Source organism: Haliotis cracherodii, unplaced genomic scaffold (genome assembly GCF_022045235.1).
Source record: "Haliotis cracherodii isolate W230 unplaced genomic scaffold, xgHalCrac1.p SCAF_1, whole genome shotgun sequence".
Classification (NCBI taxonomy): Eukaryota; Metazoa; Mollusca; class Gastropoda; order Lepetellida; family Haliotidae; genus Haliotis; species Haliotis cracherodii.
In genome coordinates this window covers 20,830,489-20,857,177 of record NW_027266264.1, presented here as the reverse complement: position 1 = coordinate 20,857,177, position 26,689 = coordinate 20,830,489, and the positions used below count along the sequence as shown (strand labels likewise).

Here is a 26,689-nt window from a genome sequence, read left to right as displayed (position 1 = left end):
ACATTATACACACCACCATAAGATTTCAGGTATTTTCCCCCGCCATGGGTAAACAAAACATCCAGCATCAAGTGTCAACAAATGGAATAAATAAACTTGTTACATATGTATATTAACTTATATCGTTTTAATATAGGCTATGAGTCATCATTCAATGCATGCTGTTGGAGGCACAAGGGAGGCAGGAGCATCGCCCAGATTGATGGGAAAATATTTCAGCAGAACACATCTATTACATGGCGACCATTGAGTGACCACGGTGCCTTCATTTTGCAACAACAACAATGCTTGTGCCTCCCTTCTGCCGCCTTTGAGCCACCTTTGAGCAACCAGCCTCCTCAGCGACCTTTGTGCGACTGTTTTAAACATGTTCAAAAATTGACGGCGACCATGGTGTTCATGGCTGCCTGAACCTCCTGTGTACTACATCGGAATGACCTAGACAACCATTCTGCCTCCTTTGAGCCTCCAACAACGACCTGCCAAATTGTATGGTCGCACACAGGAGGCACAAAGGTCGCCATCCTGTGTAAAGGCTCCATAACTTCTTGGTGATGTTGAGACCCTTTATGCGCAGTCGTATTAATACCCACACCGGGGGTATATATTGCATCCCTCAGAGGGGGCTGCGCATTATGCTCGGGTGCGTACTATACTCAAGAAAATATGGTATCCTTTGGGAGAGAATTTCTTATTTCTAATAGTTTGTCTTCCTTGTTTTCTTATTTGGGCATGTGTTTAAAAAATGGGTCATTTTTGCTGTAATACCAAATTGAGATTATTGAAACCAATTTTTCTCAAGTGCAATGCATACCTTAACTGGTGTATATTTATATATGAAGCATTTTTGAAGCATATGAGATTCTAAACCTGCTGGTATGAGTGGCCTGTATTGCAGGTTTTATCACAGTCACTCCCAGCACTTGTGTTCTGTGTAACCTTCTCTCTTTGTTTGTCTACACTCCAAGAGATTTGTATGAAGGGGGAGGCACTTGATGTGTGTTATGTTTTATGAAACTTTTACAGGATGTTCCCGACTGTGTTACATGCATTCCTAGTTACCAGCTACAGGCCACATTGTGTAGCTTGTGGACGTCAGTATGTCAAAGTAAATATAGTAAACAGTTGTTTACTTTTCACTGAATAGAGGATTCAGTCAAAATAGTTTGTGTTATTATGATTAATTTTGAATTTTATAGTTTATATTTGGAAGTTTAATGTTTAATAGCATAAGATTATTGAAACCTGTATTAAGGTAATGTAAGAATGTGAGAAAAAATATCACAACGAAGCAACGTTTTTATGAGCATTATTACATTTTGATCATCAGTATTTTAAACATACCTCAGCTTATCAACAGATAGAGTGTTCTGTACTTGACTATGAAACTTTATCCACATTTTGTATTGATTTCATTCCTTAACCAGGTATTGCCAAGGCAACCATGCATTTAATTAATAATGTCTTATTGCACATAATGTAAGCTGTGTGATTACATGGCAGATACTAGTCACCGTCTGTGACTATAGTTACTGTTTCAAAGCCTGTGAGATTTCTTTATATCAAGTAAGACCTGTAAAATTAGCTTATCAGTCCTACACTGAGACTAAGATCTGACAAATAGTTCCACGAAACAAGAGTAGGCAAAGAGGCAGTACAGGATGATATCAAATGTAGAATTATAAATATTTTGCTTGTGTATGTGAAGCAATGAATTATGTATGATGTAATACTAATGACATGAGCAAAACGTGATACAATGAAATAAAATAATATCTACAGTAGTCGAAATTGACACTAGTCCCATAGTCCTTGCCAAACTGCCCAATAGTTAAGGTATCATAAGGACTAGTAGAAATTTGCCCTTTTTAAGGGTTTTGCTATATGTTATCATTATAAGGACTAGTTGACTGAAAATGTTAGTTTCTATCGCTGAACTTTTGATCTGAACATGAATTGAAATAACAATAATTTAATGTTTTAAATACATCATGTAGTCTAAAATGTCATTATTTTAATAAATGAACTTTTAATCATAAGGACTAGTAGAAATTTGCCCTTTTTAAGGGTTTTGCTATATGTTATCATTATAAGGACTAGTTGACTGAAAATGTTAGTTTCTATCGCTGAACTTTTGATCTGAACATGAATTGAAATAACAATAATTTAATGTTTTAAATACATCATGTAGTCTAAAATGTCATTATTTTAATAAATGAACTTTTAATGAACTTCTGATGTGATTAAAACAAGTCCTCATTTAATTCATCACATCAGCTGGTAAGACATCAAATGTAGCTCACCTCTATGGCATCAGGTTAAAGTCACCCACAGCATGGACTAAATGGTAAAGCACTTAAGCTTTGTTCAACATTTTCATGTCTCCCCGAAGATATAATCCTTGGTACCAAGATAACGCATGTATACCTGGATATCTGGATTATCCTCAATGAAAGTTAACACCGACTTTTGGGTATACACGTTGTCCTGACGATGTCACCCGGGATATAAGTTGTCGTATCAACCACCCAGACAACAGATAAACCTTCCGGTGTGTCTTTATCAGCCTTGTGTAATATCAACTTCAGCACAGCCAAATGATCTTTCACCACTGAGGACATATTTTATGGTTGTTTGCCTACTTTTATTTACTTGTTCGTGGTAGGTTTATAATATTGGTCAGTGTATTGTGGCCCACCACGATGGAATTTATTGCCTTGAAAGTAGAGTGTCAATAGTTAAATAATGTCTTCACAAATTTCAATAAGTGTCTTTTGTATGATTTATTGTTGCTCGTTCAACCTCCGGTCCCCACTGAAATGAGAGTTCATTGACGGGAACAGTAAATGTTTGTCTAGTGTGCCTTGGTTGTGAAGTGCTAATTGATATCGGAGTGATGAGAGGCTGTTGATCGCTGACACCAGAGAGATGTTTGCCAAGTATATGGAGCTACCATTACATGGGAAGAACTTGCCTATCAATATATTCCCCATTCTAATATTCAGTTAAGTATTAAATGTTTTTTTAAGATACATATTTTTAGAATCAAGCTGGTCTAACTTTCAAATAGAAAAAAGGGATTTAGTGTAACTTTATTGGTTATTTTCCAAATTCACACTTCTCTAAATAGGCTTACAGGGAATTCCAACCTTTTAACATTGTAAAATTGTAATTAATTTGACATATATGTACAAAAACAACCAAAATGAAAGATGTGCTGTTATATATAATGGCGATTCTTTGATTTTGATGGTTTTGTAATACAAACACAAATGGACAACAAAGAAATTCATGAAAGGATTTTATGTTTATTCCAGGGTTCGAATCGTGATCTCATAACATTTTGAGAGATCATAGTTAAAGGTCAAGGTAACTGGAGGTCATTTGTAAAGTATGTGTGCCATGTTATGTACTTTTTCAATTGATAGATTACAATTGATGATCAACATGAATATTAGTGTTTGGTCACTGTGACTTACTTTTATGTACCTCTTGCAAGTGGGTGGCCCAGTAATCTAAGGCAGCACACATTCACATTATAATATATGCAGAGTTGTGTCCCTTAGGTGTGTCAGAAGCTTGTTTTTAGGTTTGTCAGCACGATACCCGTGCTCTTGGGTTTCCCATGCCAGTGGTTTTCGTGTCTGAGACCTGCATCACTTTGTGCTTTCCTCCCACACAAAGCTGATACACCATGATATAAGTGAAATACCGGAACTGTTCAAAGCAGCCTCATAGCTCACTCACTCAAAGTTTGTGTATCTAAACTATTCTTCTGTGGTGATTCTATGGTAGAGTAGGTCCTTGTATGCCATGCTTGTCATATTTATTCTGCAGCCTGTAATCCAGCATTATCTGTCTAAGAAGTGTGGTAAATTATATGTTCTTTTTGTTGACTTTAAAAAGGCTTTCGATTTTGTAAACAGATCTAAACTATGGCTAGTTCTTAAATCCAGAGGTGTGTCCCCAAAAATGTTAAATACATTAGAATCCATCTTTTCCTGTGTTAAAAGCTGTGTTAAGATCAGAAACTGTTTTACAGAATGTTTTGATTGCCCTCTAGGACTTTGGCAAGGCTGCGTAATGAGTCCATTTTTATTTTCTATTTTTATAAACGATTTAGCTTTGTATATAGAATCAACATGCACTCCAGGTGTACAGCTACACCCTGACACTGTACAGATTTTTCTATTGTTGTTTGCTGATGATGTTGCATTTATTGCTGATACTGTGTATGGCCTTCAAAAATGCATAAAAGCTCTGGAAAGTTTTTGTAGTAACTATCATCTAACAGTCAACTTGGATAAAACTAAGGTAGTGGTATTCAAAAATGGGGTTATTTTATCAAAATATGAAAAGTGGTATTACGAGGGTAAAAAAATTCAGTGTGTAAGTTCTTATAAATTTCTCGGTACCATTCTTTCAAAAACTCTCTCCTGGTCTTTGCATGTTAATAGTGCTGTTTTACAAGCTAAAAAGGTCCTATTTGGTGTCATTAAATCTCTAAAAATGCTTCAACCTCTTCCTTATGACTTGTTTTTAAAAAAATTTTATTCTAAAATATCTCCATTTCTTTTATACGGTGCCGAGATTTGGGGTGTAGATACGTACAAAGAATTAGAGCAAATCCAGGTACTAGCATGTAAACTCTTTCTTGGGATTAAACAATCTTCATCAAATCATGTGGTTAGGGGGGAATGCGGAAGATAACCTATGTACATATGTCCTTATAAGCGTGTAGTTACTTATTGGTACAGAATTTTACATTTGCCTGAAAATAGATTAGTTAAGAAATGTTATAGATTATTAGTACTTGATGTTAATAATGGTAAGATCAACTGGGTCTCTAAAATCAAACACATTCTCTATTCGTTTGGTTTTGGCTACATATGGGAGATGCAATTTAGTAATAATAGTAGAAGTTTTATTTCGGAATTTGTAAACCATTTAAAAGCCTCATCTGAGCAAGATTGGCATGCAGCGGTTTCATCTAGCACTAAATCCCAAAGTTACTCTCTTTACAAAATCTCATTTGGCTTAGTAAGCTATATCAATGAAGTAAATGTTTCAAAATTCAGAGCTGCACTTGCTCAGTTGAGATGCTCCTCCCATCGGCTGCAAATTGAGACTGGGTGATATATTAAGGAAATTAGAGAACAGAGACTGTGTTTGATTTGTAACCAGAATTTTATTGAGGACGAATATCATTTTGTGCTTATAAGCAATGCTTATAGTGATTTAAGAGCTGAATATATTCCTCCTAAATATTTTACAACCCCTTCTAAAAATAAATCTAATGCTCTTATGTCATCCACTAACTTTAAAATCATACGAAATCTAGCAGTCTACGTTTACAAAGCTTTTCGACTTCGTTCATTGCATACAGTCTAAATATTCATAGGTATATATGCATGCGTATGTGTATGAATGTGTATGGATATGGATATATATGTAAAATAGTGGTAATTCTTTTTTCTCCCTCTCTCTGTAAATAGTTCTGTGTAATAGGCCTACGGCCTAACACTTTTTGTGAATAAACAATATATATAATATATAAGTCAGCGAGCCTGACCACCTGATCGTATATTCTTCTTGTGACACATTTAAGTAACATGATTTCACTGCATCAGATTGCCAGAATGTTCAGTTCATCTTTATGTTTACTTTATCCACACTTGAGATTTATGAAAGTTTACACATTGCTTTTATTTGTAGTCCGATGTTGATCTGTAATCCTGTCAGGTGCATCCATGGTGATTCCCTATCTGTTGCAGTGGATCAAAGGGAAACAACTCCTCATACCCCTGCACTTGGATGTGTACCTATATCATACACATCAACGATTAATAGACAAATATGGCTACCAAATCAATAAAAGCTTTCATAAAACATTTTCAATGAATTTTATTACATTTTCTGCCGATAGTTGCTTGTGTAATATTTGTACAGTATTCAATGTAAACCGTCAAGTTTAGTTACTGTACAAAATTGATGTAATAATTTAAGTCCATGTATGACCTGTAGGTTGATCCTAGATTTGACAGTATGTTGAACATACATTTTCTTGCATTCTAGTTCACTGTGAATTGTTTTAACAGTGAAGATTCAGACAAACCTATTCCATTCATAGTGGATGGAAGGATCAGAGGAAGGTGTCTGATATCTGTTCATGTTTATAATCACAATTCTTCAAAATATTAATAGAAAAGAGTATAGCAGGTTGTGGTTCCTGCAAAAGCAAAATTAATTTTTTTTTTAACTTTGGCTTTTCTTTTTGGTATGGGAGACAGGATTCTGTCATGATACAATTTTGATAAAGGGATATATGATAATGTGTGTCTATGAAATGGAGGATGACATTGTACTGCTTCTGCAGAATTGCGATCAACTTGTATCTGTCTTGAGATGTTATATCTGTTACAAGGGCACTACCACCATCAGTTGCAACTCTGAAACCCATGTCCAACTGTGACAGACTATCATGATACAGAAACATGTCTGTTGGGCAAAGAAATTTCATGAATGCTATTTGTATATATTGAATCATCAAGTGATTGACCAACCAAGCCACCGAGCTAGACCACTTGATCCCATCACATCATACAACCAGCATAACACTATCCCCACTGTTTTCAAGTCTGTTGACTCCTGCAGCTTAACTAAGCAATGGAGTGATGGAGACTCATTCTAGCCCGGGTCTTCACTGGGGATGTATACAATGTACTTTGTTTTACTGTAATTATGATGAACTATATTCAAGTTGAGATACATCTCATGGTGTTTAGATTAGCTTTTTTTGAAAATACATGTATATAGTTCGAAAATTGGCAGTCTATGCCAAAAGCTTTTGATTCAATGAATCTACTAGCCTGAACTTGGCTTTTCTAAGCATTAGTTTAAACAGATTTTAGTGTTTTCATATCAAGTTTTATTAGTTGATGTTACTAAAATATTGACTTGGTCACAGCCTGAATTGGATGTATCCTTATTTCAATCTAAAGGTTTGACTCGTAGTCTAACTGTTACGTTTCTTTGTGAGGAAATTAAGGCCATGACCTGGTGTTACCCGCAGGATAGTATTGAAAGGAGACAACACTGGTAATGAAGCCGATGACTAGTAGCAGACTGTCATATCCTTGTCAAGTGTTGCATCATGGGATGAGAATTGATACTATCCCATGCTGCATTTGGTGGACTGTATACTCATGGAAATAGGAAAAGTGTCAAATAGCAAAACAAAACATTTTGACTTTGATTCATGGAATATTAAACATGAATTCAGAATAATGATGTACAGTGAACTACGGCTATAATGAATTCTAAGGGACCTCTAATTTTAGTTCAACCATAGTTCGTTACAAGTATATATACACAGCACATTTACAGCAGATGGCTGGGACCAAAATAATAGTTTGTTATATTCGTCAGTTCGTTATCAGCATGTTCGTTATAAACATATTTTACTGTTTAACAGTTGGTTAGAAATATGATGTTTGTACAAGTAAATGATGATTTGTCGAATGTGGGCAAACAAACTATGGCTTCCTATTTAACATGCATAAACTGATGGAGATGAATGAAAATATTTATCATAACTTTACATTTGTTACATACCTTTACACTATCTATTCTGCAAGACTTTTCATTTAGATATGCATTTTCTCACTAAAAATAATTCTTTCTCTCCAAAAGTAATACTTGTTCAAATTGATGCAAATTATTTTGTACCCTTTCCAAGATAATCTGCATATATTTGTTACTTCAAAGTATTTTCCACCAGAGAATGTTGATTGCAATCAAGCAAAGCATGTTTATCACACACTATTTGGAATGTACAATACAGATCTCTGAGGAAAGGAAGCAGGTTACATCTACCTGTCTCCTCTCGTTATGGCATCAGTGAGTCAGTAAGGCCAAACTTGGCTCAGTATATATACCGGGTATATCCACATTTGGAATATACAGGTATCACTGGAAACCAACATGAAAAAATCACTGGTAACCAACACAGCCTCAGAAATGTGTTTTCTTTAAGACAAGTCCAGAAGACTTGTATAATCCTTATTTCACTAGTACTTTCGGTTATATTCAGTTCCACGTTGTTTCAAAATTAAGGCATTGAGAACTGGTTCAAATTATAGCCCATAAATGCTACTTGTCATTGAGGACTACCTTCACTGGATGTTTACTTGTCCTCAGCACCAGTTACTAGGCTAGCAGACCAAAGTCAGTGAAGACTGCTATCAATGGATTTTTACTTGTCCTGAGGCAGCACAATTTAGTAGTCGCAGGCTGGCAGACCAGCGTAAATTTCTAAGCATGCCAACACATACAGACATCACTAGTACAGGGTTCATTCTAAGAATTTTCTGACCTGGGCCCTTTATGTGAACATTTCACCCACACTTGCCCATACAGCACAATGTTAAAATGACCCATTTTATTTGAGAATGTGGGATTTTTTTCAAATGTAAAAAGCACAAGGCCCTACCCTAGAATTATCCCTCCTAGTAGGTAACTCCACACATGACCCGTGTGCTATGTATTAATGTGCCACTGCGATCTTGAGAATAGACAAAATATGCATCAATTCAATGCTGAAACAACTTATAAAACTAATGGTATCTGACAGACACTTGTATATCAATCTCTATATGCAAGACTGTGAAGTATTGATGATTATCCCTGAAAGCCTATTAATCTATAATTGTCAATTATAGCATTGTGAAAGTAGCTGGTAGTTTCTGCTTGGAATGGGCTTCCTTTTTGTTGAGGGTGTTGAAGGTTCAAACTTTGTCGTATCAAAGTTTGCACTTTTTACTTTCACACTGTAGCTCTGGTTACTGTGGACTCGTCGTGACCGTGCTGCAGATTTGGGTGGGGAGGACCGTGTGTGTCGGGGGCGTCGAGGTGCCACTGGGCTGATGTCACGGGAACTGTCCTCATCTTTGTCACTGTCATCAATGATAGTGACATAGTGGTCAGGAATGCGATCAGATTTCGGCCGGGTTTTTTTCTGGCTCACCTCATGTTTCTTTTTTACAAATGCTTTCTGTGGGCGGACAAACATTGCATTATGTTTGTCATAGAGTCTGTCAACATCTGACTCAAGCTGAGCAATATGCTTGACCAGATAATCTTTCTCTAGCTGAAGACGTTGGTTGCGCCGTTTCTCCTCTGACAGCTTGTGGTTGAGATCTCTCTCACTTATGGTTGACCTGACAAAATGAGAAAAGAGAAAATGTTAGACTGTAATTTCTAAGGTCAATGTCATAGAACCAAATTTACTTTAATTACATTAACAGCAAAACAAATGCTGAGGCAGTTTTTCACTTTATATATCAGGTGTCATGAATTGGATTTATTGTTTGTTCAAGATAATTGCACATATATATAGCGACGTGCATATATTGTGTGTCTGTGGTTGCAAGTACTAGTCTTGACTTATGCTGCTTTTTATTGTGATAGCTCACTGACATACCATGCCACAGTTTAACATGGGTACCCCAGTCGGACACAATGTATTGACCCCAATCTGACCAGTCCTCTTAATGCTGAGTGCCAGGCAGGGAAGCAACAAGTATCATCTTTGAACGTCTTTGGGTAACTAGGGGATTGAGCCACCAACCTTACGCTCTCTGGGCTGATGCTCTATCCACTAGATCCTATAGGGTATTGTTTCAAATAATACGGAATCCAAGTGAGACATAAGTCATATTTCCTGGAAGTCATCTGTGTTAAAATAGCAATCTCAATCATGCAACTGTGGTGTGTTTAGACACGAGTATTCCCGGTGACCTATGCCTGTCATAAGAGGCAACTTACTGTATCGGGTGGTAAGACTCGGTGACTAGGTAGATTGCAAGATCATAATATCAGTCACTGTTTTGTCTGGTCCAGCCCCAATTATTTTCAGGCTGCCATCATGTTGCTGAGAGTGGCATTAAACAACATACAAACGTATAGATACTGACCTTTCAACCAGTTGCGGGAGAGTCATACTAATACGGTCCACATCTTCAAACTTCTCCAGACACTGCATCATCACCCGATCTAGGCAGTTCATCCTGTCCAGAATCTCCTTCACCTGCTCCTTGATTACTCGGAAACTCACGTCCACCTCAAAGTCAAAGTCTGTGCCATACATATGTATAGCCATGTCCTCATACAGCTCCTGAATATCCATAGCATTCGTGTCTGTTTGGACTTCTTTGGAGGACTGGAATACTGGGGTTGGGATTCGTACAGCATCATCTGACATCAACCGCTTATTTTGTTGCCGAGTGCGTTCCCTCTGGATTTCCTCAGCCAGCCATTTTTCTGTCTCCTTCTGCTCTGTCTCAGTGAGGTGGAAGAGGTTGCGTTTGATAAAGATGGTCACCTTCTTCTTGATGTCATCATCCAGCTGTTTTCGACTGGTGGATCCATACCCGGTGATTGGCTCTGTTGTAGGAAGGGAACTTTTTTTAGAAGATGTATATTGAGATCAAATTTTTAGACGATTTGTCATTATTTGTTTAGTTACAGAAAAATAAGACTTGTTTTATGTTGATTTAATTTCAAGATTACTATCTTTGTTTTCATTTTTAAACATTTAAATATGAAATAATGGTTCACCAGAAAAATAAATGATCTTTTTTCTTCCTCATTTCTAGAATTCTGAAAAGTATCAAAATCATCTCTTTGGTTGGATTTAGTTAAACTTCTGAAATGGACAAGGAACATACAAACCAGAAGCCACCACCAAAATAAGCAACAGTGCATGCTAAGCAAAATGAAGCAAAACTAGTTCAATAAGTGTCTTGTGCACAAACATTCTTACATCACAAACTGGGATAAACTATTAAAAACAATTCCCCTTTGATGAGAAATTGTTTTTAATACTGATATTTGTGTAACATGTTTTAAGCATTGCTTAGAAAATAATGTAGTCATTTAGAAATGAAAGATATGAAATATAAAAACAACTTACTGTTCTCTGCAAGCTTTTAATTACACAAAAGTTACTTGATGCTGTCAGTATGTAATAAGTGAAACAGTTTCATATGAATTTGACATTTTGTGGCTTAGAATTTTATACAGAAAATAAATTGTATCAAATTGACATCTGACTATTTGAGGAAAACAAGTTAGTGTGTGTGAACATCATATCTCTCCAGCCCAACATTCAGTTGACATCAGTATGAAAAAGCCTCCCACATGCATTAAAGATAGTCATGACAATCTGAACTTTATGAATTACTTATGTCTTAATTCACAAAGAGAGATGAATCATTTCAAATATTTCACATGGGCCTACAAGGAGCAGAGAAGGGTTGGGTGCAGCGTTAGTAACCTTTTTGAGAGGGCACTCCAAATATTGCACCTGAAGCTGTGATGGATGATGTAATCTTGAGTTTAGCTTCTCTGTTCTTTTCCTCGATATAGCTGGTCTTCATCTTCTCTGCCAGCCAGGGGTTGGTTATGGACAGGATCTCCAGCAGGGTGGTGAAGGCCTTGTAGCCTCTCTTGGGCAGCAGCTCCAGCAGGCGGTGGGCCTTGCTCACGTAACTCAGCTCATTCTGAAACACCAGGCATACATGACTTGCCTGTGGGCCTTGATCACATCAGTCAGCTCATTCTGAAATACCAGGAATATATTACATGCCTGTGGGCCTTGATCACATAAATCAACTCATTCTAAAACACAAGGAACATATGACATGCCCAAGTACCTTGATCACATAAGTCAGCTTATTCTGAAACACCAGGAATACATGATATCCCCGTGTACCCTGATCACATAAGTCAGCTTATTCTGAAACACCAGGAACACATAATATGCCCATGTGCCTTGATCATGTGAGTGACAGCTTATTCTGAAACACCAGGAACTCATGATATGCCCATGTGCCTTGATCACGTGAGTGACAGCTTATTCTGAAACACCAAGAACTCATGATATGCCCATGTGCCTTGATCACGTGAGTGACAGCTTATTCTGAAACACCAGGAACTCATGATATGCCCATGTGCCTTGATCACGTGAGTGACAGCTTATTCGGGAAACACCAGGAATACATTATATCCCTGTGTGCCTTGATGACGTAAGTCAGCTCATTTTGAAACACCAGAAATACATGATATCCCTGTGTACCCTGATCACATAAGTCAGCTTATTCTGAAACACCAGGAACACATGATATGCCCATGTGCCTTGATCACGTGAGTGACAGCTTATTCTGAAACACCAGGAACTCATGATATGCCCATGTGCCTTGATCACGTGAGTGACAGCTTATTCTGAAACACCAGGAACTCATGATATGCCCATGTGCCTTGATCACGTGAGTGACAGCTTATTCGGGAAACACCAGGAATACATTATATCCCTGTGTGCCTTGATGACGTAAGTCAGCTCATTTTGAAACACCAGAAATACATGATATCCCCGTGTACCCTGATCACATAAGTCAGCTTATTCTGAAACACAAGGAATACATAACTTCCTGTGGGCCTTGCATTCTGAAGTATCAGTACAATTCACTAACTTGATGTTGACAATAAAAGTATACTCACGCAACCATTACACTTTCTTTTAAGCTATAGCTTAAGGGAATGTATTTGGAAAGGTGTTATAAGGGAATGTATTTGGAAAGGTGTTATAAGGGAATGTATTTGGAAAGGTGTTAGGAGGGAATGTATTTGGAAAGGTGTTATAAGGGAATGTATTTGGAAAGGTGTTATAAGGGAATGTATTTGGAAAGGTGTTATAAGGGAATGTATTTGGAAAGGTGTTAGGAGGGAATGTATTTGGAAAGGTGTTATAAGGGAATGTATTTGGAAAGGTGTTATAAGGGAATGTATTTGGAAAGGTGTTATAAGGGAATGTATTTGGAAAGGTGTTATAAGGGAATGGATTTGGAAAGGTGTTATAAGGGAATGTATTTGGAAAGGTGTTAGGAGGGAATGTATTTGGAAAGGTGTTAGGAGGGAATGTATTTGGAAAGGTGTTAGGAGGGAATGTATTTGGAAAGGTGTTATAAGGGGAATATTTTCCACACAGGTTCAGTTCTGTTTATATCCGTATACCGGTACGCAAAACATACTCGTTGGCAAAAGTAATTAACAACATTTGAATGTATTGATAACTGAAAATTGATAATACTTGTGTTGCTATAAGATGACATGTTACTTTCATTATTCTGGTCACTGATCTGTAGTGTTGGGAATTTGTTGTATAATCATGATTGATGATTGGATTGTCTCAATTGATTGAGCATCAAGATTTAATGATTAATGTCATTTTGCTTTTTAAAAATGTAAAGTTCAATAGAACTAGAAACATAAATACTTACTTCTGGACTTCTCATGTTTTGCTCCAAGTATTAAGTAGCAGGTCGGGAATAAACCTTTTCAGGATAACAAAACTATCTCAGGACTTGACGGATGCAAAATTGTTTGTTTTCGATTATTGCAAATTGTTTTTGAATGGTTGGTAATTTGGACCTTCGAGTGAATCTTCCATAATTTCAATCAATTTGACCGTCACTACTGAACTGATCAGAAGATGACTGTACTGACCTGAACTACAGCGGACATCTCCTTGTCCAGTACATTGCTCTCACAGAACGCACACAGAAAACTCTCAGTGACAACTATTTCATTAGCAAGACGATGTCGGTACTGGCCAAGAACCCTCTTCTCAGCTTCCTCCATCTTGGTGGGGACTTGTGTCGCTCTGTGGATAAATTTAACCTTTTTCAGACTTTAGGCAACATCCTGCATTGTCATTAACGTGATGTGATATAGATTTTCGGTAGTTTATTTTACATGTACAGTGAAGATATCAACAAGGATCAGTGAATTTGAAGCGCTAATCCTTCAAGTTTGAAATCAATATGTTGATTGGTTTTGTTTGTGGTTGTGGAGATTTGTTAAGATATCTCATGTAAAAGACTAAGACATTTCATTATCAGAAATCTATATCAGTGACCTGTAAAAGGTTAATCTGATACTTTTTGTAAGTGGTTCCGAGTCAATACTTCTCAAAGTTTGTCAAATAGCAGTAATTGATTTGCCAAGAAACAACTTGTTTGGAACAATAGTAAATAGTTTAAAATAAAATTTATAGAAAATACATGGTCAAACACAGTATTTAGAAATTCAATTTTCTTCCAGTATATTTTTACAGCAGAAAAATATGTTATTAGTTCATTACTAGAAACATGATACATTCACACACATTCATTGGAGTGTTACACACATTATTATTAAAACACTTAAACATTGTAAGAATGAACATTGGGTTTGTATCACTAAGACACTACTTCAAAGTGGTCTGTTGATGGTTATTTTTTCATTTTATCCGAAGTTCATGCTTTTAGTAATACATTGTTTTAGTTTTAACATAAATGAATAGATTAAAAAAGAATAAGATAAAAGAATTATTTTCTTTCACCCAAACATTCAAAGTTACCTCACCTCGTATATTCCCCTAGTCCTTCGTCCTTCAGCCTCTACATGGAAACACCCTGACTGAGGCCGTCGTCAGCAAGGGATCAGAGCTACATCGCTTCACTGACTGCCTTGTTTGAGTCCAAACCTTTGCCAAGCCAATCGACAACATGCAATAGAGATACCTGGATCATAACTCATATCTCGCCATGCTTACTGTATTACCCATGATACACACGGAATGCCTGGGAATCGTGGCCACGACACAGGGTTGTCGTATGGATTGGAAATTAAATCCCGTGCTGTCATTACAATGCAGGGGCTGAGGCTATTTGTAGATGTGTATAGATGTTTTGTCATTATCAATCACTGTAATCAGCTTGGACTGAGACATCAGGTGGCTAGGATTCAATACTGACAATTGTAGATCACTGCTGGAAAACTTTTAACACAGAGGATACATGGTAGAGGTACAGGAAATGGACCATGGTGTAATAATGTAACATGGGCATATTATCAAATGATATGATACATGTGAATTTATTTATGAAGAAATACTTTAATTGATGTTATGTAAAAAAATCTTTATCAGGACACTTTGATTTCAGTTATAAATAATAATTGATAGTTTAGCTATCAGCTTTATCTTCATTCATGCAGAATTTATGGAAATTTTGGAGTAAAATTCACCTTCATTGTACCTTCATCACTAACACTCTGATGGGTAAGAAGTTAATCCTGTGTTAGTTATCATTTAGTTTTTTTTACTAAAAGCCAAGGCAATCTAGTTTCCTTGATCGCACAGTCTATGAAAACAGCAGAAGAGGAAAGGTTCTTTTGAAAAAAATATTTTATTAAAGAAATTTTTTCATAAACTAAGTTAGCCTTGTAAGGAGTATAAGACTCTGATGTATGTGTCACCTTGTAAAACACACAGAAGCCATTAGCTGGATACCATGGCTCACAAATAAACATTTCAAGGTTAGAATATTTGCCTAATGCTGCAATTTACAATGTTTAGTCCATTGAAGAATATTTCTTGATTTCACTTATGTTTGCATTCATTATTTTCTGTGTTGATTACAGGTATTCTCATGTAGGTAGTTTACTGTAAATATCAAGGTATACGACCAGTCGCTTAGTTCAGTAATTACTCTTCAAGTTACGGGAGGTGGGACCAGAGGTCATGGGGTCATGAACAACAGTTCAGTAATTGCCAGTTGTCATGTGCAAGGCAAGGGTTTGACGATCAGAAGACTTTGCAATCTCTTTGAGGTGTTATCAGTGATCAATTTGTACTGCTCAACTGTTTCAAAGTTGATCTTTGCCTGTCCATTGTAAGTCTACAGCTTCAGTGTGTGACCAACAAATAGATCCATGATCAACTTTTTGTGGGGACCTTGTAGGCTTTGTCAGCTTTTTTATTGTGAGTGTCGCGTGACATTGCAACTGTTACCGGTTCTTTGAAATTTTTGTTGGCTTTTGATTGGAGCTGGTGAATAGCAGACAGACAAGGAGAAACCCAGTGAATATAGGAATGTTGAAGATTAGGTTACATATTATGCACAGCTTCAGTTCATCTCATGTGTTGAAGTGTAGTGATATCTTCACTTAATCTGTGGGCTAAAACCTGTCAATGTATTTCAAGTTCAGTTCCCATGACAGGAAGGATAGCCGTAAGCTTGACATTGATATGACTAGTAAACAGAAATATTAAACAGGACTTCTTACAGCATACAGAACTGGAAAACTGATCAGTTATATTAGTTATTTAATGAGTTAATTCAACATTTTAGCAGGTACTAAATATATACAACTAGGAAGATAAAGAACACCCAATTGTTTTATAGGACTTTGGTAATTTATTTATATTACTGAGCCATATAAAAAATGGGTGTTCTTTAACTTCTTTTGAGTAGTATATAACCATCTGATAAAATTTGTTAATAGATGAGAACCATCACTAAGTAATCAGATATCGTTACTGATTCATTACATTACACTTATGCTTCCATAATATTTTGAAGTGTTTAAAGTTAATTAATGTACTTAATACAGTTCTTGAGTCACACTTTGTCAGCTTAATGAGAGAGGAAAGATAAAGTCATGGAAAGGTACCACTTTTATGAAACCCTTAAGCTTGGGTATCATGATGCTGGAACACATGCATAAGAATCTGGACAAATCTGAGATTCAAACCTACAAGAAAAACCATCCTGGGGCTGCCATAAGAGATGTGATGCTGTAAGTAAATTATGGCGTGTTAGGGCGACAGTTTAGGGGCGGTTGGGTAGCCTAGTGGTTAAAGCGTTAGCTCGTCACGCCGAAGGCCCGGGTTCAATTCCCGTCATGGGTACAATGTGTGAAGCCCATTACTCCTGTCCCCTGCCATGATATTGCTGGAATATTGCTAAAAGCGGCGTAAAACCTCACTCAGAAGTAAGTTACTGCCTCCAGTGCAACATGCTGCCTAATTGGTGTCCGGGTGTTGTGACTTGGCTGATTGTGTGGTTGCTCATGCTTCCAGTCTCTGGTCCAGGCTTCATTATTTACAGGCTCTCGTGATATAGCTAGAATATTGCTGCCTGTGGCATTAAACAAAATTCATTCACCCACTTGCTCCAAATGATGAACCAAAGCCACACAGATCAAGGAGCATGGTTATCCCAATTTGCTATTCATAGTTGCCTCCCTGGCTGGTGCAAGGCTCCACTGACCATGGGTTAATAACCCTGATTATGATCCTTGGTTTGACAGCACTATAACTGTGCTAATGGTTTCCACCAAAGTGGTAAATGCCAAAGTCATGTGCCAAGTTAGACTTTTCTTCAAAATCAAACAAAAACTAAAACATATCAACCAATGCATTACAGATCAACCAAATAATCTACAGATCCAACCAAACACATAACAGATCAACCAAATAATCTGCAGATCCAACCAAACACATTACAGATCAACCAAATAATCTACAGATCAACCAAAGACACTACAGATCAACCAAAGACACTACAGATCAACCAAATAATATACAGATCAAACCAAACATATTACAGATCAACCAAACAATCTAGAGATCAACCAAACACATTACAGATCAACCAAATAATCTACAGATCAACCAAATAATCTACAGATCCAACCAAACACATAGACTTTTCTTCAAAATCAAACAAAAACTAAAACATATCAACCAATGCATAACAGATCAACCAAATAATCTACAGATCCAACCAAACACACTACAGATCAACCAAATAATCTACAGATCAGCCAAACACACTACAGATCAACGATATAATCTACATATCATCCAAACACACTACAGATCAACCAAATAATCTACAGATCCAACCAAACACACTACAGATCAACCAAATAATCTACAGATCAGCCAAACACACTACAGATCAACGATATAATCTACATATCATCCAAACACATTACAGATCAACCAAATAATCTACAGATCCAACCAAACACACAGATCAACCAAATAATCAAAATCAACCAAACACTACAGATTAACCAAATAATCTCCAGATCAACCAAATAATCTACAGATCCAACCAAACACACTACAGATCAACCAAGTAATCTAGAGATCCAACCAAACACACTACAGATCAACCAAATAATCTACAGATCAAGCAAATAATCTACAGATCAACCAAACACACTACAGTTCAACCAAATAATCTACAGATCCAACCAAACACACTACAGATCAACCAAATAATCTACAGATCCAACCAAACACATTGCAGATCTATTAAATAATTTACAGATCCAACCAAACACACTACAGATCAACCAAACACATAACAGATCAACCAAATAATGTACAGATCCAACCAAACACACTACAGATCCACCAAATAATCTACAGATCATCCAAACACACTACAGATCCACCAAATAATCTACAGATCAACCAAACACACTACAGATCCACCAAATAATCTACAGATCCAACCAAACACACTACAGATCAATCAAATAATCTACAGATCCAACCAAACTCATTACAGAACAACCAAATAATCTAGAGATCAACCAAACACATTACAGATCAACCAAATAATCTACAGATCCAACCAAACACACAGATCAACCAAATAATCTAATTTAACCAAACACTACAGATTAACCAAATAATCTATAGATCAACCAAATAATCTCCAGATCAACCAAACACACTACAGATCAACCAAATAATCTACAGATCCAACCAAACACACTACAGATTAACCAAATAATCTAAAGATCAACCAAACACACCACAGGTCAACCAAATAATCTACAGATCCAACCAAACTCACTACAGATCATCCAAATAATGTACAGATCCAACCAAACACACTACAGATTAACTAAATAATCTACAGATCAACCAAACACACTACAGATCAACCAAATAATCTACAGATCCAACCAAACACATTACAGATCAACCAAATAATCTACAGATCAACCAGACACATAACACATCAACAAATAGTCTACAGATGAACCAAACTCACTACAGATCAACCAAATAATCTACAGATCCTACCAAACACATTACAGATCAACAAAATAATCTTCAGATCAACCAAACACATAACAGATCAACAAAATAATCTTCAGATCAACCAAACACATAACAGATCAACCAAATAATGTACAGATCCAACCAAACAATCTACAGATAAACCAAACACCCTACAGAGCAACCAAATAATCTACAGATCCATCCAAACACATAACAGATCAACCAAATAATGTACAGATCCAACCAAACACACTACAGATCAACCAAATAATCTACAGATCCAACCAAACACACTACAGATCAACCAAAAAATCTACAGATCAACCAAACACATAACAGATCAACAAATAGTCTACAGATCAACCAAACTAACTACAGATCAACAAATAATCTACAGATCAAGCAAATACACTACAGATCTACCAAATAATCTACAGATCAACCAAACACACTACAGATCAACCAAATAATCTACAGATCAAACAAACACACTACAGATCAACCAAATAATCTACAGTTCAACCAAACACACTACAGATCAATCAAATAATCTACAGATCCAACCAAACTCATTACAGATCAACCAAATAATCTACAGATCCAACCAAACACACAGATCAACCAAATAATCTAATTTAACCAAACACTACAGATTAACCAAATAATCTATAGATCAACCAAATAATCTCCAGTTCAACCAAACACACTACAGATCAACCAAATAATCTACACATCCAACCAAATAATCTACAGATCCAACCAAACACACTACAGATCAATCAAATAATCTACAGATCCGACCAAACTCATTACAGAACAACCAAATAATCTAGAGATCAACCAAACACATTACAGATCAACCAAATAATCTACAGATCCAACCAAATAATCTACAGATCAACCAAACACACTACAGGTCAACCAAATAATCTACAGATCAACCAAACACACTACAGGTCAACCAAATAATCTCCAGATCAACCAAACACACTACAGGTCAACCAAATAATCTACAGATCAACCAAACACACTACAGGTCAACCAAATAATCTACAGATCAACCAAACACACTACAGATCAACCAAATAATCTACAGATCCAACCAAACACACTACAGATCAACCAAATAATCTACAGATCAGCCAAACACACTACAGATCAACGATATAATCTACATATCATCCAAACACACTACAGATCAACCAAATAATCTACAGATCCAACCAAACACACTACAGATCAACCAAATAATCTACAGATCAGCCAAACACACTACAGATCAACGATATAATCTACATATCATCCAAACACATTACAGATCAACCAAATAATCTACAGATCCAACCAAACACACAGATCAACCAAATAATCAAAATCAACCAAACACTACAGATTAACCAAATAATCTCCAGATCAACCAAATAATCTACAGATCCAACCAAACACACTACAGATCAACCAAATAATCTAGAGATCCAACCAAACACACTACAGATCAACCAAATAATCTACAGATCAAGCAAATAATCTACAGATCAACCAAACACACTACAGTTCAACCAAATAATCTACAGATCCAACCAAACACACTACAGATCAACCAAATAATCTACAGATCCAACCAAACACATTGCAGATCTATTAAATAATTTACAGATCCAACCAAACACACTACAGATCAACCAAACACATAACAGATCAACCAAATAATGTACAGATCCAACCAAACACACTACAGATCCAGCAAATAATCTACAGATCATCCAAACACACTACAGATCCACCAAATAATCTACAGATGAACCAAACACACTACAGATCCACCAAATAATCTACAGATCCAACCAAACACACTACAGATCAATCAAATAATCTACAGATCCGACCAAACTCATTACAGAACAACCAAATAATCTAGAGATCAACCAAACACATTACAGATCAACCAAATAATCTACAGATCCAACCAAATAATCTACAGATCAACCAAACACACTACAGGTCAACCAAATAATCTACAGATCAACCAAACACACTACAGGTCAACCAAATAATCTACAGATCAACCAAACACACTACAGATCAACCAAATAATCTACAGATCCAACCAAACACATTTCAGATCAACCAAATAATCTCCAGATCAACCAAACACACTACAGATCAACCAAATAATCTACAGATCAACCAAACACACTACAGATCAACCAAATAATCTACAGATCCAACCAAACACACTACAGATCAACCAAATAATCTACAGATCAACCAAACACACTACAGATCAACGATATAATCTACATATCATCCAAACACATTACAGATCAACCAAATAATCTACAGATCCAACCAAACACACAGATCAACCAAATAATCAAAATCAACCAAACACTACAGATTAACCAAATAATCTCCAGATCAACCAAATAATCTACAGATCCAACCAAACACACTACAGATCAACCAAATAATCTACAGATCAACCAAACACACTACAGATCAACCAAATAATCTCCAGATCAACCAAATAATCTACAGATCCAACCAAACACACTACAGATCAACCAAATAATCTACAGATCAACCAAACACACTACAGATCAACCAAATAATCTCCAGATCAACCAAATAATCTACAGATCCAACCAAACACACTACAGTTCAACCAAATAATCTACAGAACAACCAAACACACTACAGAGCAACCAAATAATGTACAGATCCAACCAAACACATTACAGATCTATCAAATAATTTACAGATCCAACCAAACACACTACAGATCAACCAAACACATAACAGATCAACCAAATAATCTACAGATCAACCAAACACACTACAGATCAACCAAGTAATCTACAGATCCAACCAAACCCATAACAGATCAACCAAATAATCTACAGATCCAACCAAACACATTACAGATCAACCAAATAATCTAAATGAACCAAACACACTACAGATTAACCAAGTAATCTACAGATCAACCAAATAATCTCCAGATCAACCAAACACACCACAGATCAAGGAAATAATCTACAGATCCAACCAAACTCAGTACAGATCAACCAAATATCTACAGATCAACAAAACAAATAACAGATCAACAAATAGTCTTCTGATCAACCAAACACACTACAGATCAACCAAATAATCTAGAGATCAACCAAACACACTACAGATCCAACCAAACACACTACGGATCAACCAAATAATCTACAGATCCAGCCAAACACATTTCAGATCAACCAAATAATCTACAGATCAACCAAACACACTACAGATCAACCAAATAATCTAAATCAACCAAACACACTAAAGATTAACTAAATAATCTCCAGATCAATCAAACACACTACAGATCAACCAAATAATCTACAGATCCAACCAAACATACATATGTATTAAACCAATCCACTACAACAAACCTATGAAATCCACCACAAATTAATGAAACCTAATGCAGATCAATGGAACTTTAACTACAGATCAATCAATCCAATTACAAATAAACCAAACCCAATTCAGAAAAAGCCAACACTCAATATCAACCAAAATCACATCTGGTGAACAAAATTAACTTCATATCAGCCCAACCTGTCAAAACGCACTGATGACATATTAAACAAATTTCTGCTCAGCTAAGACACACTACACATCAATCACAAACACTACAGATCAACCAAACTCACTATAGGTCAACCATATCCACTATAGATCAAGCAAACACACAACAGATCAAGCAAACACACAACAAACCTCACATCCACAACAGATCAACCACACCCATTATGGATCAACCAAACCCACAACAGATCAACCTAACCAACTATGAATCAACCAAACCAGTAACAAATCAACCAAACCCACAACAGATCAACCAAACCCACAACAGATCAACCAAACCCACAACAGATCAGCCACATCCAAAACAGATCAACCAAACCCACAACAGATCAACCAAACCCACAACAGATCAGCCACATCCACAACAGATCAACCAAACCCACAACAGATCAACCAAACCCACAACAGATCAACCAAACCCACATCAGATCAACCACACACACTATGGATCAACCACACCCACTATTGATCAACCAAATCCACAACAGATCAACCAAACCAAGTATAAACCATCCAAACCAATTTTGGATCAACCACACCCACTCTTGATCAACCAAACCAACAACAGATCAACCACACCCACTATGGATCAACCAAACCCATAACAAATCAACCAAACTAACTTTGGATCAACCACACCCACTCTTGATCAACCAAACCCACAACAGATCAACCAAACCAAGTATGAATCAACCAAACACACTATTGATAGACCATACCACAATAGATCAACCACAACCACAAACACACTGCAGATCAACCTACCATTACAAATCAACCAACCCACTATAGATCAACAAAACCCATTTCAGATTAACCAACCCACTTTTGATCAACCAAACACTACAAAACAACCACAACCACAAACCCACTACGGATCAATCAAATCCACAACAGATCAACCAAACCCACTACAAATCAACCACAACCATGACAGATCAACCAACCCATTACCGATCAACCACAGAATAGAGAGTTATTCAGACATTCCCCTCTACATGATATCATATAGTCGCTGATATTGGAAGGAACTAATGTTTTCCCGCCTCATGCATACGCAACAGGCTTAGAAAGGGAGATACTAATAGTGTTGAGTATAAATAGTAGTTGACAGAGAAGAGGACATTTGTTGAAAATCTGAAGATTTTTATAGTGTTATGACAGCTGAAATACAGGATTCCTAGCACTGATGTAATAGAGGTAGTATTCTTTGAATTATTAACAATGATAATTATTGTTTTATTTTTGATGCTATGACAACAATCATGTTACCCTCTGAATTTTAGAGTCATCCCAGCCTGTCTTGTGAGTGTTTTCATTAGATGGGAGCCTGAATAAGTGCAGTTTTAGGACAGAATTACTTATATAAACAACCGTATTCTGAACATCTTGTGATTTTACATGTACCCAAACAACTTATTATATGGGATTAGCAATTCACATGAATGTGTACAAGTTTTATCTGTCTTTTAATTCATCTTCATAAAAGTGAAAAAAGGCAATCTGGTCTTGTAGTGTTTGTGAGAGATTATTGCTATGTCTCATTCAGCAGCTTCCCATCAACATCCATAGGTTGTTTTAATGCTTGAGACTAGGATGTGTAAAGTGAGAAGTTTGGTTGTTTCCTTGGTTTGGTTTCGACATCAATGTGATGACATCTTGTAACACTGCTGTCTGTGAGAAGTACTTGTATTGGCAGCAGCTGATGGTATGTCACTAGAGTTTGAGGACATGCTTGCTTTGTGAACATCACTGAAGTGGATGTAAAATCACTGTTCACATGGTAGCACCATATGCCTCATCTGTGCAGGTTAACTGACAAAAAAATATAAGCATTATCTCTCCCTGCTCACCTGGACCAGCTTACTCTTATTGTACATATCATCCTATCTCTTGTCACTTACAGACTAGTTCAACCAGCATTATCAAACATCATAACAAGAAACATTCCTGCACAGCTTGTTATAAAATAAGAAATTTTAAATGAATCTTTGCTTGTAAGAGACATCTAAAGTGGATCAGTTGGCCAGGCATGGTGGGTGAATACAGGTCCTCATGCCCCAATGGCATGAACCGTGGCTCATGCTTTCAGTCACTGGTTTGTGTAAGTAGCTTGAATATTGCCGATTGTACAGTTGAAAAACTTTAACTCACTCACTCCTAAAATGGATGGTGCACCTAATGTGGTATCTTAAACAGTCCACACATTGCTTTATTCTTTCACATCATAATCATAAGAAATCTCTGCAAAAAGCATACCGTATTCGACGTAATAAGCGCCCACGGCGACATTTGTTAATATATTGGCTAGTGAAAAATCTCAATTAGCACCCCTTCCAATTGATTAATGTACACAAGACTTATTTATTTGTGTATAATACGCACTCGTATGTTATATGCACCCTTAATTATGGGCAATTAAATTCTGGAAAAATATATCTGTCGTATATAAACATTTCAGGCTGTCGGCATAAACCACGAAATTTACAATCTTTCAACTCAAAATAATATTCCAATAAGAGCCCCCTATTTCTAATTTTGAGAGCGCCCTGGGCGCTTAATACGTCGGATACGGTAGTCCTTTTTATGATTCTGACTATGTCATAAGTATGTGTTTATGAATCACTATCAAATACTGATGACATCGGTGTTCATGAAAAGAAGAGTGTATCCTGCTCCACCGGTTGTGCCTGTCACAAAGTAAGTTGCTTGTCTCACACAGTCATGATAGATGTACTTTAATTCACGGGAAGAGAGCTGTAATAAACTTCCGAAGTTAGCTGTCCTTGATTAGACCAAGTCGTTCAGCACCTACATTTTCATCAGAGTTATCTTGAGTGTAGATGTCGAAATGGGACAATATGGAATATAATACATCAGAATATAGAAGACGACCACAGTCCTGCCTTTATATTTCATAGAAATAGAAGATAAACTGTATATTTCCACTGGATCCGATTACATTTATCTCAAATTGTAGGCAGTTCATGTGTAAATGGAGTCTTGGTTGGTTCAATCGTCCAAGGCCATGCAGAGTTGCATTTCCTTTGGTGTACCAGGATTGCATGATTATGGGTTTGAATCACACATATGGGATAATTATGGTCCTTGGTTTGTCAGCACCATACTTTCTGAAAGACATTGTGCATTCAAACCTTTTGGCTATTAGAGCCGTGCCAGTTTACACTTGTCAGAGGGGTACACAAAGTATGTGATCTAGACTACTGGTGGTTACACTTCCATAATTGTTGAAGCCTAGATGGCTGAGTGGGCTGCCCAAACATTTGATTTGAAACCTCTAGCCAACGCAAATAAAATTTCTGTACATCTCATGCTTCATAGATAATTGAACTTGAATAGTTAGCAGAAGGTGGATTAAAAAAACTGATTCGAAGGTATTCCAACAAATATTAATCAAATTTCATATTTAGTGAACATGACAGCCTAGATGAAGATGGAATGTTAACTGGCTGATTGTGTGTGTATGATATATATCTGTGGTGCTCATTGTGTCATGGCAGCCTAGATGAAGATGGAATGTTAACTGGCTGCTTGTGTGTGTATATGATATATATCTGTAGTGCTCATTGTGGTCATGGCAGCCTAGATGAAGATGGAATGTTAACTGGCTGATTGTGTGTGTATGATATATATCTGTAGTGCTCATTGTGTCATGACAGCCTAGATGAAGATGGAATGTTAACTGGCTGATTGTGTGTGTATATGATATATATCTGTAGTGCTCATTGTGGTCATGGCAGCCTAGATGAAGATAGAATGTTAACTGGCTGCTTGTGTGTGTATATGATATATATCTGTAGTGCTTATTGTGTCATGACAGCCTAGATGAAGATGGAATGTTAACTGGCTGATTGTGCTGACTGCAATGAAGACAACACTCACTCTCTCATATCTGGACATTTCAGGCTGAATACTTCCTCATTCTTGCAGAAAGACCGACTAAAATGTAGATCAGGTGTTATAATGTGTGGCTGGAAGATTGTGTGTCATTGTACTGGATCATTGCTCATGCTGTCATCCGCTGTTATTTCTGGTCCCTTCTCAATTATTCAGTCTGCCATGGTACAACTA

General features: G+C 36.7%; 2 protein-coding genes across 2 annotated transcripts in view; one reads left to right on the top strand and one right to left on the bottom strand.

Moving 5' to 3' along the window:
* The window catches only part of LOC139461695 (uncharacterized), a 162,351-nt gene that overhangs the window by 48,473 nt on the left and 87,189 nt on the right, over positions 1–26,689 (top strand). The gene's annotated exons all lie outside the window — the stretch shown is intronic.
* Positions 8,711–13,698, bottom strand: LOC139461664 (uncharacterized). Its single transcript, XM_071243125.1, has 4 exons — positions 13,564–13,698; positions 11,336–11,561; positions 9,975–10,443; positions 8,711–9,218 (listed from the first exon to the last, which is right to left on the bottom strand). The coding sequence occupies exons 1-4, from the start codon at positions 13,696–13,698 to the stop codon at positions 8,711–8,713; spliced, it is 1,338 nt and encodes a 445-aa protein (XP_071099226.1).

Excerpts from the sequence above, each read along its gene's own strand:
- LOC139461664 (XM_071243125.1), bottom strand. The coding sequence starts at position 13,698 with ATGGAGGAAGCTGAGAAGAGGGTTCTTGGCCAGTACCGACATCGTCTT. Across the intron at positions 11,562-13,563 it reads AGATGTCCGCTGTAGTTCAG|AATGAGCTGAGTTACGTGAG; the intron begins GTCAGTACAGTC and ends CTGGTGTTTCAG. Across the intron at positions 9,219-9,974 it reads CTCCCGCAACTGGTTGAAAG|GTCAACCATAAGTGAGAGAG; the intron begins GTCAGTATCTAT and ends TCATTTTGTCAG.